The following is an 18,331-nucleotide window of genomic DNA, read 5'->3' on the forward strand; positions in this document are numbered from 1 at the left end:
TAGGGATCCAAAATTAAAATGTAGAAATAGTATTCTGCTCCCATGCAAGTATAGCATACATCTTTAGTAGTTGAAAGCCATATGCATTTTCTAAAATAGACAGCGGGATTGCTGGTTTGTGTGTGTCAGTCATTCTTAATACCTTAAGTGATTTTATGCTTTTTACTACTATTGTGGTGAAAATGTTTTAGTGTCCCTAAAAGTTGAACTAGTAGCAATCTTTTGTAGGGGCTACCTTTTTAAATTACATTTTTATGTTTACAGTATTATAAACTGTGTTTGTTAGCATCCAGTCAAATGAATCCAGAACAAGTGGGTTATGCACCTCTACCAACAGATGGAGACAGAGCAAACTGTTGTCACAGTACATTATACCCCTGCAGTGACATTTCCCTGCCAGTATTCTTCATCTCCAGCAGATGGTGGATGTGCATCTCCCTACTTGGGGATTGCTTCATTTGGGGGGGGGGGAAGTATTAAGGATATTACATTCAACCCGCTCTCCTGCAGTGATACCACAAGGTCCCTCCCCCAGTTGAAAATTCCTGAGGTGATTTCCGTGGTCCCTCAGATGAGTGCCTTGATCCAGTAGCTGGTTTTCAGCCAGCGTGGACTTAGCTGCTTAAGCAGCTGAAAGGCAGTAGGTGCAGGAAGCCGAGCATGGTGGTGACTACATATGCCCTCTCCCCCCGCAGCCAGAGACCGTCTCTCTGTACTCAGCCAGATAAGGCCAAGCTCAGGTAAATTAAAAAAAAAATCTTTCTTTACAGAGATGTAAAAGGAGGCTTTTGTAGCATAGAACATCCCCCCTCCCCCCCCCCCCTTTCCCTGGTTTACATGCTTAGTGCACTGTTCTGACATTCAACCCGCTCCATGAGAGGTCGAGGGACGTGGGCAGCCTGGCAGATTGAGCAGCCTCTGTAGCTAGGCCTCGTTCTGAGGTTTTTTCGCTGCACGCCACATGGTAGGCTGCAATGGCATTTCGCTCACTTTCTTAGTCTGCCCTCTTCAGGATTGTCTGTTTGGTATGTCTAGCTGTGTGTCCAAGTTGTGCATCCAGTTTTTGGATGCTTAGTCAGCTTCCAGCACTCATCACCCCCACCTCATTCAGTCTCATTCAGCCTCCAGCACCCATCACCCGGACCTCACTCAGCCTCCAGCTCCCATCACCTGGACCTCACTCAGCCTCCAGCACTCATCACCCGGACCTCATTCAACCTCCAGCACAGACAATCCAAAGATGGCGACACCAACTAACTCTTATCTTCAAAACAGACACCTAATAAACATCCCACTAATGAAAAATAACAAAAACATACTCTGTCTCACCTTCCTCCTCATCAATGCTCAATCCTTAACCAAAAAATACATGTTAATATCTGACATATTACAAGAAAAAAACCCTGAATTCATTGCCATAACAGAAACCTGGCTCAAAAATACCGATCAAGTCCTACTGAACCAACTTGATAACAGTGCCTATGATACTTTTTCAATCCCTTGCAAATCCCGAAGAGGAGGTGGTCTACTCCTTCTTATAAAAAAAAATCTTTCAATGAAAATGATCCCACACAACCTCCCAAAACAATATGAAATAGCTCTCTTTGACTCTGAAAACCTGCAAATATGCCTAGTCTATTGCCCACCCAAACTTCTAGATAGTAACATCTCCCCGCTCCTTGAATTCCTTATTGCAAACATCAACATGAAAAAACCAACAATCATTCTTGGCGACTTCAACCTCCATACAGATGCCAACCCCAGATCACTAAACTGCCAAATCCTTCTAGACATGCTATCAAGCTTAAATTGCGTCCTACAAGTGAACAACCCCACACATAAAGCAGGACACACACTGGACCTGATTTTCACTAATAGCTATTTCTCAGATACATCCATTTCTTACAGTCCAGTCCCCTGGTCTGATCACCATCTCTTACTATGCAAGACTCAAATGAATTACAGCAACTCAACTAAAACCAATGAAACACAAAAACTCTTCAAATACCGACCACCATTTCAAACTGATCTTCTCCAACAAGAGCTGGGATATCAACTAGCAAATCTTGACCTCTCAAATATAAATAACGCTATCCAATCCTGGTTTCAAATCACTGAAGAAACCGCAAACAACATTAACCCAGAGAAAGTCAAACGACTAAAGAACAAAAGAGAACAAAACCCTTGGTTCAATACCACACTAAAAAACATGAAAACGGCCCTCAGGAAAATCGAAAAAGTGGCTAAAAAACAAACAGCCCGGATCACTGCAGAGATACCGCACACAACTAGCCACCTACAAAAAAACAATCCAGAATACAAAACGTGACTACTAGGGTAAAAAAATAAAAAAAACTCCACCAACAAATCCAAATCTCTGTTCAACATAGTAAACAACCTCATCGCCGAAAACATCAACCCCCCAACTCAACCGTAACCAAAAACCTAAGCCAAGATTTAGCCATCTTCTTTAAGAACAAAATTTCCAAAATAACTGATGCCTTCAACACCCCATCAATCATAGAAAATCAAATATCAACAAACAACATAACTCCATGGTTTGATTTCGAACCTATCTCCAACATGGAAACAGAAAAAATGCTGAGAAAAATAAACCCTGCGCGTCATGACATGGATACCATCCCCACCCGAGTGTTAAAGGAAATCGCTCATCCCATAGCCCCGACAGTCGCAGCAATCATCAACAAATCACTTGGAAGGCGAGCTTCCTACCAAGCTAAACATTGCCACAATTACTTACTAAAGAAGAAAAACCTTAGCCCAGAAGACTTAAACAATTACTTAAACAATTACTTAAACAATTACCGCCCCAATTTCAAACCTACCCCTTTTTGCTAAATTGACGGAGAAGGCAGTCCTGAAACAACTCAATGAACATCTTGACGACCACAAAATTCTATATCCCACCCAACACGGTTTTAGGAAAAACGTCAGCACAGAAACCCTCCTACTCAACCTTTCTGATACCATTCTAAGAGGCTTAGATAACAAACTAGGTCACCTACTGATCCTCCTCGACCTTTCAGCAGCCTTTGACACAGTTGACCACAAAAGGCTTATTTCTAGCCTAGAAACCATTGGGCTTGCTGGCAAAACCCTAAGCTGGTTCACCTCTTTCCTTAAAAACAGGTTTTTCAAAGTCTCCTACAACAACAATTCATCTGATGCCATCCCCCTTGAAACAGGAGTTCCACAAGGGTCTGCACTATCTCCCATACTCTTCAATATCTACCTTCTACCTTTATGCTAACTCCTATCAAGTCTAGGCATCACGTACTACATGTACGCGGATGACATACAACTTCTCATTCCAATCTCTTCCACCATAGAAGAATCAATGTCAAGAGCAGCCTCACACCTTGATGCAATTCGTAATATGCTAAACAACCTAAAATTATGTTTAAACATGAACAAAACTGAATGTATTCTAATTGTAAGAAAAAACTCAGGATCAATAACCACACCACCCTTCCAAATTGACAACATTCACATTCAACTTAAAGACAACGTAAAAGACCTTGGCATATGGTTAGACAATGAACTAAACTACAAAAAACACATTACAACAAGAACAAAAGAAGGCTTCCATAAACTTCAAATACTCAAACACCTAAAACCGATGCTTCACCTCCACGATTTCAGAACAGTCTTACAAGCCCTCATCTTTTCCAGTCTGGACTACTGCAACTCTCTCCTGAGACCGTAGTACTGTGTTCAGGATAAAAAATCCAGTATTCCTCATATCAGTTCAAAGCTGCCTGTCTGTCCCTTCTCTTGTTCAGTAATTGTCCACCTCATATCTTGAAATTCAAGAATATATGTGAATTGGGGTTTTATTTGTTTTAGTATTTAAACAACATTTGGGGGTAGATTTTCAAAAAGGGCGCCCTCGCGTACTTTTGTAGGCGCATCAGGCGCAAACAAAAGTACGCTGGATTTTAGTAGATACGCGCGTAGCCGCTAAAATCCTGGATCGGCGCACGCAAGGCTACCGATTTCGTGTAGCCGGCGCGTGCCGAGCCGCGCGGCCTCGGAGGAAATTTGCTAACGCCCTCCCCTCACCTTCCCCTCCCTTCCTCTACCTAACCCACCCCCCCTACCTTTGTTGGGGGATTTACGCCTCCCAGAGGGAGAAGTAAATCCCCGCGCGCCAGCAGGCCGCTGGCGCGCCTAGCCGCGTCCCGCCCCGAAAACGGCGCACCGCTCGGCCCCGCCCCGACACGCCCCCTCGAAAAACCCCGGGACTTACGCGAGTCCCGGGGCTCTGCGCGCGCCGGTAGGCCTATTGAACATAGGCGCACCGGCGCGCAGGGCCCTGCTCGCGTAAATCAGGGCGGATTTACGCGAGCAGGGCTCTTAAAATCCGCCCCTTAGTGTGTCCCACATAAATGAATGGAGAGGGGCACTGCAGCCTATAAACATATGTAGACATAAAGTCCATACTTCTTTTCTGACTTGCGTGATAATGGTATGCATTCAAAACTCTTCTCTGTTTGCTGAAACAAATCACATGTCCCACATACATAGCAACCAATCTAATATACTTCCTCTTGTCTATTAGGTAAGGCTAGTTTAACCAAAATGTCTGTTGTCCACACGCATATGCTATCTTGAGCTTCCAAAAATACCTCATACATCGCCAGAATTTGCCAATGCTTCTGTATATCTGATGCAGACAGTTCATATTTGTGTGATGGACAGATATCCCTTGCCTGGTGTATGATATTGTAATAAACTATCCTAGTCAGAAGAATATATTGCTCTCTCAAGCCTTTTCATCATATTGCCAAATTTTTTTCTTTTGATCATAATTTAGTTTTTATTATTGAATTACATTTATGCTGTACCCTGCTGAGAACAAGATTTTCAGATCAGTAGAAAAAATGCTTTTCAAAATAAATCAAATAAATGATAAAGCTACTCTTACAACAAGCCAGGGATACTCCCAAGCATAAAAATGTTCAGCTGATTAGCATGCTTGCACTTTGAAATCCTGAAAATCTGAACACAGCCGTCTTTTAAGAAATAATTGACTTGCTGGTAATCCCTTCTTTAGTGACCATGGGTGCCTTCTGTTGAATGTGATAGAGATGTGCAAATGCTATTTGCTACCTTCAGAATCAGTTTGAAGGAATCTGTGATCTACCCTTGAGGCAGAAGAATTGTTTTGAAGCAGGGTGGATTTAATATGCAAGATAAATTTCACAATTGAGTGTTTTGAGTTTTAATTGAATTAGAAATGTGGTTTTAAAAAATTGACTTCTTTATAGAGACCAATGATTATATATTTGTGGCACCAGCATAGTAGCTACACCGGATGCGTATAACTGGCATGTGAATGAAAGTCTGAGAAGTAAAAAGCGTTTATGGTTTTGGCTTCCATAAATAATAGGCTGGTAGATACAGGTAGATTATTTTCTACCTTTTTTTTTTGGGTGATGTGCAAAACTAGTTAATCTAACCCTCGAACTATCTTGGGTCATCATATGCAACCTCATTGTAAAATCTGTGTTTTATAAGTTAGTGTGTGATGAGGCTTTTCTCCCATTTCTGTGCCTAAGGTAAAAATGCTTAGTAAATGAGGTCCTTAGTGTGTTACTTAAGCATCTGATAAACTGCTGTTTGTTTTCTTACAGACAACCATCTCAATCTAGCATCTATGGAAGTAACAGTAAATGCTGTGGCAGGGGCGCTTAAAGCTTTCTTTGCAGAACTTCCTGATCCTTTAATTCCTTACCCTTTGCACCCATTGTTACTAGAAGCAGCAAGTAAGTAAATATACAATTTTGTTTGTTAGTTACCTGAATGGACTGACAGATATGTTGGCCTTGTCAAATTGTAATGCATAAATATTGGTGAGAATGGGTTTCATTTTTTTTGTTCACGCTTGTTGTGGAAAGCTGCAGCTTTTAGCTGTCTTATTTTTTTTTTTTAACATGTACATTCTCTGTGCTGATGTGAAAGTCTTCATTCAACCCCTACTGTCACAGCCGCCTCAAGTTTGAGACAGCCCTTTGTCCATTTGGCCTGTTGCTTTTTTCTCCCCTACATTCCATGTCATTCTTTCTGTAAAGACAAGTAGATTCATACCCACATAAGTGGGTCATGTGACCGTGCATCCATGTCAAACAGAAGAGACTTGGACATTTCTGAGAAGGCAAAAGCCTTTCTTTACTCAAGCACTTTAGTAGTCCTATGCGTCCCCTTAGCTTCTTTTCATCCATCACAGATCCTAAATGTTTGTTCTGTAGCTCCACAACAGTTTTTCTAAAGGACTTCTCTTAAAGGCTGGACTTTTTCATTAAAAGTTTGCCTGTTAGCTTCCTTAATGAGCAGTGTTTCGAAAGCGAGTGGATTTTCATGGCTGGTAACTAAAGTTGGACATGACCTGGGTGGTTGCATCACAATCTTTGGCCCAGTTGGGGTCTGAAAGCAATATTTTTGGACTTATTAGGACCTGTGAGGTGGTAACAGATCTGCACTTAGGCAAGGAGCATGAAAAGGCTGCATGAGGAAGAGGTGGTGGAGAGGAGTGGAGTGAGAAGTCTGCATGGAGTTAATGAGAGCGAGAAGAGTGAGAGGGCTGCTCAGGGTGGGTAAGAAGTGAGTGGGCTAAAGCACATAGCAAGTACCATTTTTTTCCCCTGGTAATTCCTGAGTGAATTAATAAACCTCTTCTAGTTGGATTCACAATAGTTTCTTAAAAACATAAAAAATGCCATGCTGGGTCAGTCCAAGGTCCATCAAGCCCATCATGCTGTCTCAGACTTTGGCCAGTCTGGGTCCTGGCAGATCCCCAGTAGTTGATCTGTTTCCTGTATCTCTCTCCCATTGGATAAGCGATGGCTTCCCAAGTCTACCTGGCTAATAACTGTTTGTGGACTTTTCTTTCTGTAATGTGTCCAATCCTCTTTTGAAGCCCACTCTTAATTGGCTTGATCATGTCTTCTCTTAGCAAATTCCAAAGCTTAATTATGTGCTAAGTGAAAAAATACTTCCTAAGATTTGTTTTAAATCTGCCAGTTACTAGTTTCATGGAGTGTTCCCTAGTCCTGCTGTTTGAAAGGGTATGTAACCATTCCTTATTTTCCCATGTCACCAACTCATGATTTGAAAAATCTTAAATCATATCCCATCTCAGTTTTTTTTTCTCCAAGCTAAAGAGCCCTAATCTGTTTAGCCTTTCTCCATAAGGGAACTTTTCTATCCCCTTTAACACTTTTGTTGCCCTTCTCTGTACCTTTTCTGTGTCTCTCTTTTGAGATGTGGTGACCAGAACTTCACACAATACTTAAGGTACGGTTGCACCATGGATCTATCCAAAGGCATTATGATACTCTCAGTTTCATTCTTTATTCCTTTCCAAATAATTCCTAATGTTCTATTTGCCTTTTTGACTGCTACTATACACTGAGCCAAAGATTTCAAGGTATTGTCCACAAAAACCTAGTTCATTTTCCTTGGTGGTGACTCCTTGTCTGGAACCAGCATTATGTGCTTGTAGTTGGGATTATTTTCCCAGCGTGCATTACTATGTATTTAGAAAGCTGACTCACAAGGTCCTTGTACAGTTCTTCACAATCCACTGCCATTTTAATGACTCAAATTTGCAAATGAAAAAATTATCTCTTGTCGCTCCTTTCTCCAAATCTTTTATGAATATGCTAAATAGCACAGGTCCCAATACAGACCCCTGGGGTATTCCACTAATGACCTTTCTCCATTCATAAAACTGATCATTTAGACCTACCCTCTGTTTCCTGTCTTTAATCCAGTTATGGCACTGTCTCTAGTCCCATTATTTCCCCACTTCCTCAGGAGTCTCTCATGAGGGACTTTGTCAAATGCCTTCTGAAAATCCATATGCACCTTTTCAACTGGTTCAGTTTTCAATGCTTATTTACACATACAAAAGAAATCTAATAAATTGGTAAGACAAGACTTCCTTTTGAAAAACCCATGTTGACTCTCCCCATTAAACGTGCACCTTTAAAAAATAAAATAAAATTGTATTTGACAAAGTGGACAGTCCTCATGGTCATGCCTCAGATTGGTTAGTCTATAAGATGTCATTTGCCTTTTGTTATTTTTGCCCCATTAAACAATGTCTGACTATATGGTCAGTAATTTTGTTTTTAAGAATAACTTTGACCATTTTACGAGACACAGATGTCAGGCTGTCTAGTCTATAGTTTCCCGGATCACCCCTGGAACCCTTTATAAAATTGGTGTCCTATTGGCCATTCACCAGTTTTCTGGTGCCGTAGCTGTTTTAAATGATAGGTTGCAAATCAACAGAAACAAGTCTGCAATTTCATTTTTTTAGTTCCTTCAGAACTCTGGGGTGAATACCATCTGATCCTGGTGATTTGTTATTCTTTAGTCTGTCAATCTAAGTTATTACCTAGTCCCTTTTGAGTTATCACCATCAAAAAATGTTTCTGGTGTGGGTTCCTGATGGCTGGAGTATTGCCAATGTTAATGCCAATTTTTAAAGAGGGGTCAAGAGGTGATCCAGGAAACTAACCAGTGAGTCTGTGTCAGGCAAAATGGTAGAAACTATCATAAAGTTCAAAATTGTTGAACATATAGGTAAGCATAATTTAATGGGTTAAAGCAAACATGGATCTAGCCAAGGGAAGTCTTGCCTCACCAGTTTGCTACACTTTTTTTTTGAGGGCATAAATAAACGTGGATAAAGGTGAGTCATTTGAAACGGTGTATCTGGATTTCCAGAAAGCATTTGACAAAATCCTTCAGAGACGACTTAGGGAATTTAAAAAGTCATGGGATAGGGGGCAGTGTCCTATTGTGGATTGCCAACTGGCTAAAAGATAGAAAACAGAGTAAGACTAAATGGTAAATTTTGCCAATGGAGAAAGGTGAAGAATGGAGTGCTCCAAGGACCTTTTCTGGGACCACTTCTTTTTAATATATTTATAAACTAATAGGAAATGGGAGCAACAAGAGTGGTGATCAAATTTGCTGATGTCACAAAATTATTCACAAGGATTGTGATAAATTGCAAGAGAACCTTGCAAAACTAGGAGCCTGGGCATGCAAATGGCAAATTAAATTTAATATGGACAAGTGCGAAGTGATGCAGTTAGGGAAGAGTAACCCAAATTATGGCTACACAGTGCAAAGTTCCACATTAGGAGTCACCACTCAGGAAAAGAATCTAGATGCCATTATTGAAAATACATTGAAATATGCTCAGTGTGCAGCAGCCAAGAAAGCAAATAGAATGCTAGGGACTTTTAGAAAACTCATTTAAAGAAAGATGAAAAATTAGTGAAGAATAAAGGTTTTTCTTTGTTTTTTGCTTCCAATACACAAAAGAATAAGCATGGGGTGTGGCTATCCTAATCTGGAAGGCTCTAATTGTGGATGTCTTTGAAGTAAGGAAAGATGTGGGGGGAATATATTTTGATTAAAATGACTTAATACAAACATTTTCACAACTGTAATATACCCCAAATAATTAAGGGACAGTTTTTGGTTTATTGTTAAATGTATTGGGTAGATGGCTGGAGATATGTCATCATGGGAAGTGACTTAACATGACTACCTTGCCGCCTCTTGATGATTCTTCAGGTCTAAGCTTGACTTCATGGATTGATAGAGGGAAGCTTAAATATTTAATCTCTACTTTAGGTTTGATTGACATTTATTTATTTATTTAGATTTTTTTTATATACCGGCATTCATGAACAGGTCACATCATGCCGGTTTACATAGAAACAAGGGGTGCATCGAATAGTAGAACTATAACTAGTGCAAGGGGAGCAGTTACAAAAAACTGGGGTAGCATAACTGGGAGAAAGAGAAAGTAGAACAGAGGGGGGTAAGAAAGAACTGTAAGGGGTTAAGATAAATAACTTAATAATAATTTACAGGAGGGTGCTTCATTTGCTCTCGTGACTAAATCTCCTATTTTCGATGCAACTGCAACATTGCTCTCTGCTCCGAAGGAAGGGGGTGGGGGGCCTAGGGGAAAGAGAAATTTGGATTCAGGGACCACCAACACGAGCCAGGACTTTTTTAAAAGTCTGGGGTACTGATGTGCAGACATTTAAGGAAAAAACACAGGATTGCTTCTATGGCCAAGTCTATAAGCAAAGCACATCAAGCAAAACTGACTGATATATGTGGGTAACCTGCACGGCGCAGCAGATACCATGGGAAGCTTGCTGGGCAGACTGGATGGACCATCTGTCCTTTACTGCTGTTGTCTGTTTCTAATTTTTTCCAAGCCCACAATTCATATTCAAGAATTTACTTTTTCTAATTGATAAAATTTTGTCTCAGGGATTGTTTTTTTGACATTGGAAATAATTCTTGAACAGATCATGCTCCCATTTGGATTGATTGTTCTTAAAAAAAAATAAATAAAAATAAGAGGGGAGATTATTATGAAGGTTGAATGATTTTATTGAATGAGATTTGTTAGAGCTTAGAGAATGACATAGGATTATTTCCAGTGTACTAACACTGATACAAGTCCTCAGAGGTTATGGCATGGTTTCAGAGTAGTTCTGCAGGATAAATTGATATTGTGGTCTGTTTAAAAAAACAAAACAAAAAACATCTTGTTTATAGAAAATCTGTCCACTTATTAGAAGAGCTACATAAAAAGCAAATGTTTCTATTCTGAAAAACTGGAGGCTGACAGAAGTAAGCTTTGCATATTGTACTCATGTGATATTACTTTTAAACTTAATCTAATTAGACAATCTTATTTTATTTATTAACCTTTATATTCTGCAAATACAAAATAAGTTGTTCTAAGTGGATTACGAAATAGAAATTTAAAACAAACATTTTTTTACAAACTATAAAACATAAAACAATCAGTAATTCATTCTGTTAGGCGTGAACAATTTAAAATGGGCACACTGGAACAAATGGGCTTTAAGCTGTTTCTGAAATATTTTAATATTAACAAAATGTAGATTCTCATTTTGAGTAAGATAACAAAAGGCTTTGAAATTTAAGAACCAAAGAAACTCAAAATTATATGCATTAAAAATAGGACGAGTGTTCCTTTGTTTGAAAACAAAATTAGAGAATGTTTTGGAAACATGGGCCCTGACTGAATCTTTCCTCAATAACTGCCTTATAACGATCCAAAAATGGCTACACAATAATAAATTAGCACTCAACACATCTAAAACAGAAATCATTGTGTTATCACGCCACCTAGTTGTCAGTACTCCCAACCATATCACTTTCATTTCCCATCCCAATTGCCCAAAGTGAACAAAACTTGAGTCGCTATTGACCCCTCTCTCTCCATGCGTAACCATATAAGAAATATCACCAACTCCTCCTCCTACAAACTGCGCTTGCTATGCCATCTTAAACCTTCCCTTGACTTTTTGGATTTCATGTCTGTCCTGCAAACCCTATTATTCTCAGGGATAGATTACTGCAACCCTCTCCTGACTGGCTTGCCTCTAAACCCACCCAGCAACTACAGATCATACAAAACTCAGCAGCAAGATTCCTTACTGGCACACTCACATGTGAGACCTCATCTCTCCCATTCTAAAATCTCTCCACTGGCTCCCTCTCTCCTGAATACAATATAAGCTGTCTATGATTGTCCTTTCCTCAATCCACAACTTAAACACCCTATGGATCTCCTCCACAAGAAAAAAAAAATATATATGCCCCCACCCAAAAGCTCAGATCATCTGACCAGATGCAACTAGAGGCTCCACCTGCAAAACTCACACAACTCGTGGAAACCAGAGAACGCGCTCTCTTCTCTGCTGGACCACTCCTATGGAACAACCTTCCAAAGACAATTAGATGTCTGAGAGAGAACTCTTCAAAAAAAGCCCTAAAATCTTTCCTCTTTAAGAGAGCATTCCCGAACCAAGATGACAATGGACTACTTGCAGTGTCGTTCCCCCCCCCCCCCCCCCATAAGATTTTGCATTGCCTTTCCTCCCTCTCTGTTGTCTGAATTTGTTCATACTGTACCCACTCTGAACGTAGGAAGGGTCGGTAATTATTTTTAAATAAATAAAATAAGTGCAATAGATTGAGGAGATTTCTGAATTGGGGGGGGGGGGGGGGGAGAAGGGTAAGATGGCATCCTGAGAGGAGCCACGGAAGCCTGCTGCTCTCACCTGGTTTACCTTGATTTATTTATTCATTATGCCTCCTAAAAGAAGAGGCAAGTTGAGGGTTTTTCCCTTTATTTCCACTCACCCTGTAGTGCAGCCACTGATTACCACCTTCATGTCTTCTGTAACTGTTGCTTCAGAAGGGTTGATCCCCTGTCATGGGTTCCAAATGAGGAGTGTTAGCTCTCATCAGGGAATGAGCTTTCCCTCAGCCCCCTTGATTTTCAACTGCTGCTGGCTCTGAGATGGTTCTTGGTATGGGCGTCGCATGCTCATGAGGTCATGGGCACAATGCCAGTGGAGGGAGCCTGTAGAATTGTGAGGGAGGAAGCTGTGCTTGTGCCATCCATGTCGGAGAGAAATGGGAAGGGATGGAGAATGCTAAACCGTCATCTGTGGAGATTTCGGGGACTGATGATTCAGGCTCATAAGGAGTTGTCCCTGTGTCTTCCCCTTCTTTGGAATAGCATGCATCTTTTGGTGAGTCTTATCTCTCTTTGATTAAACCGGTAGTGACTCTAGACTTGCTGTGGGAAGCCATCAAGACCTGCAGTTCTGGATCAGCATAAGTGAGTTCCTCAATAAAGGTAACATTGTGGTGTATGAGAATCGCAACACCCCTATTGTTAGAAGACCCATGTGCGGCATATACCTGACCCACCCATCTCTTCCAGAAATTCAATAAACATAGTTTACACAAGACCTGCATACAAAGATTGACCTATACAGGATGAACAGTCCTCTATTTTGAAGATGGAATCAGGCTGGTTAATTTCCTTGAAATAATGAGGGAGGTTTTCTTTATTCCTGAGGACCAGACCCTTTTAACTAATAGTCTTTTTCCTTCCAACTTTGGCTTGTGATGAGTGTTGATCACTAGTTCAATCTGGGGTCTCTGACTTGCTTAGTCTTATTAATTTTCCGGAACAGTCTGGACTAGAAGTGATAGAATGGAGTACATTGTTAGTCTCCTTTGTTGAGCAAGATTTCAGAAGAACTATGGGCCTCATTTTCCAATATCGCAGTGGTAACGCATGATAACGCATGAGGGGGCGTGTCCCATGCAAATAAGGCATTTTTCGTGCAGCAGGGAAACATCGCATGAAGCGATGTTTTCGCCATTTGCGGAAATGGAGTCGCAAATCGCGAAAACTTCGTGCACCGCGATAAAACAACCAATGAATCTTCGCAGTACACGAAAGTGTCCAAACAGCCTATTTCCACTCCTAGGTGCTGCAAGCAACATGTTATATGAAAGAGAGAGAGAGAGAGAGAAAGCCTTGCTATAGTGACTATGCCCTAGACAGGTATTTGTATCCCTATGGGAGGCCCACCTAGTAACTCGAGGTGGGGATTAGGTATGAGCGTAGGGGGTTGAGGGCCACTTTCACATTCAACATGAGACGTACGGAAAGAACAGTGGTCTCTAGTGAAGATTTGCTGGCCGTCGGAGTGAGGAAACTCACTCCAAGAAGAGATTAGGGCAACATTCTCTCCACCTAGCTTGTTGTTGCCCAGGTAGAGTGTCCATCTTCTCAGGATGCCTCTTTTTTTTTTTTTTTTTTTTGTAAGATACCCTTCTTAAATGTATTAAAAAGAATGATTGCTATAACTTTTTTACCCCAGAAAGTGTTTTTTTGGATGCTAGAGCTCAGCCACAAGCCACATGTTCTTCTAGTTAGTCTAGTCGAGATACAAATATACAGTAGTTATTATCAGGTTAAGCTCTTTTCCTGTAATGTTTCCTTTATTCTTCTCTATTTACATGCCTCCAGCTCTTTGATGCATTGTGATGAGCTTTAGGATGCCAAATATCTCCCCAATTTCTAATTTTCTTTTCTATTTCATTTCTTGGCACCTACATTTCCTGTATAAAGATTGATTATACTTTGTAATGATTGAAAACAATAAATTTTTAAAAAATGTGATTACTAAATTAGAAGTACTACAAGCGATTTATAATCTAAAACAGAATAAGCTCCCAGTGTAGATGGGTTTTCAGTAAGTTTTATAAAAGATTTGGGGATAAATTTTGTATGGTGGTTAGTTAAGTTGTTTAATTCTCTGTGCCCCTCTATGAATCTTGTTGGTATCACAGTCCTCCCAAAAGAGGACAAAGATAACATTGTGTGACTCTTACAGACTGACCTCTCTATTGAATCTGGATTTTAAAATTCTAGCTAAGATTTTGGATACCAGACTCTAGGGGCTAGCTGCTGAATTAATTCAGGAAGGTTTGTCAGAATGCTTCCAGGGAAGCAAGCTGTTCACAATATCAAGCACGGTTTAAATTTGGTATGCATTTTTTGGAGAAAAACATAGGTCTGTTATCCTCCTTACAATTGATGCTGAAATACCTACAGTACTTGCATGTAATCCGCTTTGAAGTGCCTGAAAAGCAGAATATAAATTAATCAAATGCTGAAAAAGCTTTTGATAGTGTATCGGAGTTTTATGCTTAAAGATCTTGGTAAAATGGGTCTAGGGGCCAATTTTATCAAATAGGAACAAAAGATATACTCTTCTCCTGAAGCACTATCAAAATAAATGATGGTTATGTGGATATTTTTCCTACAGGCAGGGGAACTTGGCAGGGTTGCCCGTTGTCTCCTCTCCTGCTCGATTGGCAATAGAATCTTTTGTGGAAAGGATTAAATGTAATCTTGACATTAGGGGTTCATTTATTTAGATATTTGATATTCTGCCTTTTCCTAAGTTGGTCTCAAGATGGATAACAAATTTAAATGAACGGAGGCATTTGAACAACTTAGAATCAGAATTTGCAATTAGAGTAGTATTGAGATCCAGCATAGGAAGCCCATTTATGTTTAGTTTGGAGTCCCAGTTGTATATAACACAGTACTCCAGAGGAATGCAGTACACAATATTGCACATTTATTTGTTAAAATAACACTGTATAATCACAGTCTTTGAGCAATTAACTTGCTGTTCCTTTCCTGAGGCTTAATGCTTCACACCTACCTCCCTCTCCCATCCCTTCCCCCCATCAGATTTCTCTCTGCTCCACCAAGCTTAACCCCCCCCTCCAGTTCTCTCCTCCTACCCTTAGACTTCCAATTTATCCCTCTGACTCCTGAGGGGAGGGAATAAGAGACAGCACTCCCTCTCTTCTATTGTTTTTCTCCCCTTACCACAATAAGACTACTCTAGAATTCACTCTGTCTGCCAGCACCTCTTTAGTAAGATCTTAGCGCTCTCCTGCTTTCCATCAAGCTCATTGTCTACCTCTCTCATTTAGACCCCCACTATTTCCTCCTTTGGGCCACACAGACCAAGGCAGATGCTGCAGGCTTACCACTTCCGGCCTGCATGGGACAACTCTGACTCTCCCAACACTATTTTGGTTCATGTAGGCCAGCTTACTGCTGCTCTTTTCTTTTTTCCAGCTAACACTGGTGTGCTGTGCCTTTTTCCTTTCTGGCTCATACAGCCTTCTACTGCCATTGCTGCTGCTTTCTGTTGCTTTCTGGCTAGGCCCCGATCCGGTCGAGGGTCCACACACGTGGAGACCCTCCGGGGGGGGGGTCGTAAGTGCCATCTTCCCCCCTCGCCATCGGTACATGCGGAGCAGGCCAGAGGCTCGAGGCGCCTAACTTGAGCGGGTCCGCAGGGATACACGCTTAACGGCGCGCACATCTGGGCTGCGCGCATAACTGTATCACACGCACAAAATCTGCCGCCTGCACGGCATAACTTGTGCGTACGTACTGCGCATAACTTCTGCACTCCCAACGAGCAAAACTAAGAGCATCCGCGGGCATAACTCTTGCACGGACGGGTTTTTAAGCCCTACACGCGTACAAACAATGGCACCACCATCCAAGAAGGCCAAGGGACCCTTCCTTTGCCCAGCCTGACACTTAAGAGCTGCTCAGCCTGAAATAGAATCCCTTCTGTGCCAGCAGTGCAAACAGAACCAGGGAGAGCCCAATGAAGAGCTCCCACAGCCAGGAGCGGGATCTGGAACCACTGATGATAGCACCCCGGACCTAACTATGTCCAACTCGGCGCCCCCACAGGAAAGGTCCTCCAGAGCTACCACTACAATCCCTCCTGGCATCAACATGGACCCAGGAACTTTCTCCTGGGTGGAATTTTTCAAAGGGCTGCAAACCTTTGTCCAGGTGCAACCAGCCCCAGCTGTCCACTTGCCTCAATCTCTGCCGGAAGCACAAGTCCTTCCCAGCACCTCCCGAGGCTCTTGAGACATGCCTCTCATAACCAAGATCATCCCAGATGGGGATCCAGACACCTCAGAGGAGGAAACAGACTCCCTGGAAGAAGGGGAAATCCTCCCAGGGATGGACCATGCTCCAATTCTTCCACAAAGACAAATTACCAACCCTCGTGTCCCAAACTATGGAGACACTGGGTCTCCCAGGCACGGACCCTACATTGGAACCTAAACAGAATCCCATGTTGGTGTATCTCCATAAAGCCTCATGCTATTTTCTCATCAAGGAACTGATTGACCTGGAATGGAATGCTCCAGAGGCCAGTTTTAAAGGGTGAATGGCACTAGAAGCCCTATACCCGCTGGAACCACGTCCAAGGAACTTCTACGCTTCCCTAAAGTGGACGCTATGATCTGTGGTGTCTCAAAACACACCACAATCCATGTGGAGGGAGGAGCAGCACTGAAAGACACCCAAGACAGAAGGCTGGAAGCCATCCTTAAGCAGTCCTTTAATGTCTCAGCAATGACGCTACAAATTGCGTCCTGCTACGCCTTGGTGACACGTTCCGGTTTGATCCTCTCCAGAGACGCTACCACGCCCGGAGAAGCAATGGAACCTGCGGTCTCCTTCCTCACAGACGCTACCGCTGACCTCGTGCGCACATCATCCAGGGGTGTCTCCGCTGCAGTGGCGGCCAGAAGACAATTATGGCTCCGAAACTGGTCGGCTGACACAACTTCTAAGGCAAATCTTACAAAAATGCCTTTTAAGGGATCTCTCCTGTTCGGAAGCGAACTGGAGAAGTTAGCCAACAAATGGAGTGAATCCCCAGTACCCCGATTACCTGAAGACAGGAACAAAAGAACATATTAGCGCTCCTCCCCCCGAAGAACCAAGGGTAGAGGATTGCAGCGTTTCAAACCTTACAGGAACACAGTCCCAAGCACCTCGCACTTCAGGAAGGTTTCAGTCCTTTTGGAACAAACACATTAAGAGAGGAACAAGCTCAGGGGCAGGCTCCGGCCATGCCCCACAATGAGAAGACACAGACCCATCCACAGGAAGAAGACATAGGGGGCAGACTTACCCTCTTCTACCAAAGATGGGTCGCAGTAACATTGGACAAGTGGGTCCTAACTATCATTCGAGAGAGGGGTACGCCCTGGAATTCCAAAGAATCCCCCCAGACAAATTTGAGATCACTGTGCCACTCCCACTCCAAGAGACTGGCAGTGGAAACCACGCTAGCAAGACTGCTCAGCCTGAAGGAAATAACTCCGGTGCCTACATCTCAACAAAATACTGGTCACTATTCCACCCCGAACCAATCAAGCCTGATACTTCACTTTGAATACATATATAGTGCAGCTCACTGCTTCAATGGCAGGGGGAATGAAGAAAAGAGAATTTATAGTCAGACAACAACCAACCAGGACTACACTGCACAGGCTGGGCAAACAAATAAGTTAAGAAATATCTTGAATTTATCTTTATTATAGAGGGCTGGTTATATTTTTCTGTTTTTGTATAGTGCTAGGCTTAATTGTCAATTTTTCTAGATATTAATATTGCTGCTTTAAATTGTTGTGTTTGTCTAAGTAAAACAAAAATATACAAAGAGAAAAAAAAGGGTTGGGCTAAACAACTATTGGCAAGTGACTCAGAGCATTCCAGGGGGTAATCAAGTTCAGTCTGCTTTGAACTTGGAGACGACCAGAAAGCCAACTTCTTGGGGAGAGCCAAGGAAAAGGCTTAAATCAGCTATCCAAATCTGGGGGGAGGGTCTGTTCAAAATCAATAGCAGATACAGTGTCTAGTGAACAGCTCTGGCCAGGTGTTAACTGTTTAACTCCCACCCACCCCTAGGTTTGTTTTTCTGAGATAGTCTGCCTAAATACATAATTGGCAATAATATAAATTAGTACATTGGTATTTCCTTAGGTGTTAACCATCAAATAAATTACCAAAATGAGA

General features: G+C 41.8%; 1 protein-coding gene across 1 annotated transcript in view; it reads left to right on the forward strand.

The window, feature by feature from the left end:
• The window catches only part of ARHGAP5 (Rho GTPase activating protein 5), a 165,791-nt gene that overhangs the window by 111,317 nt on the left and 36,143 nt on the right, over positions 1-18,331 (forward strand). Inside the window, exon 5 of the mRNA XM_029598920.1 lies at positions 5,658-5,789. Coding sequence (XP_029454780.1) covers positions 5,658-5,789 — 132 coding nt within the window. The remainder of the gene's footprint in view (positions 1-5,657; positions 5,790-18,331) is intronic.

The sequence above is a fragment of the Rhinatrema bivittatum genome, chromosome 4 (assembly GCF_901001135.1).
Source record: "Rhinatrema bivittatum chromosome 4, aRhiBiv1.1, whole genome shotgun sequence".
NCBI classification, from domain to species: domain Eukaryota; kingdom Metazoa; phylum Chordata; class Amphibia; order Gymnophiona; family Rhinatrematidae; genus Rhinatrema; species Rhinatrema bivittatum.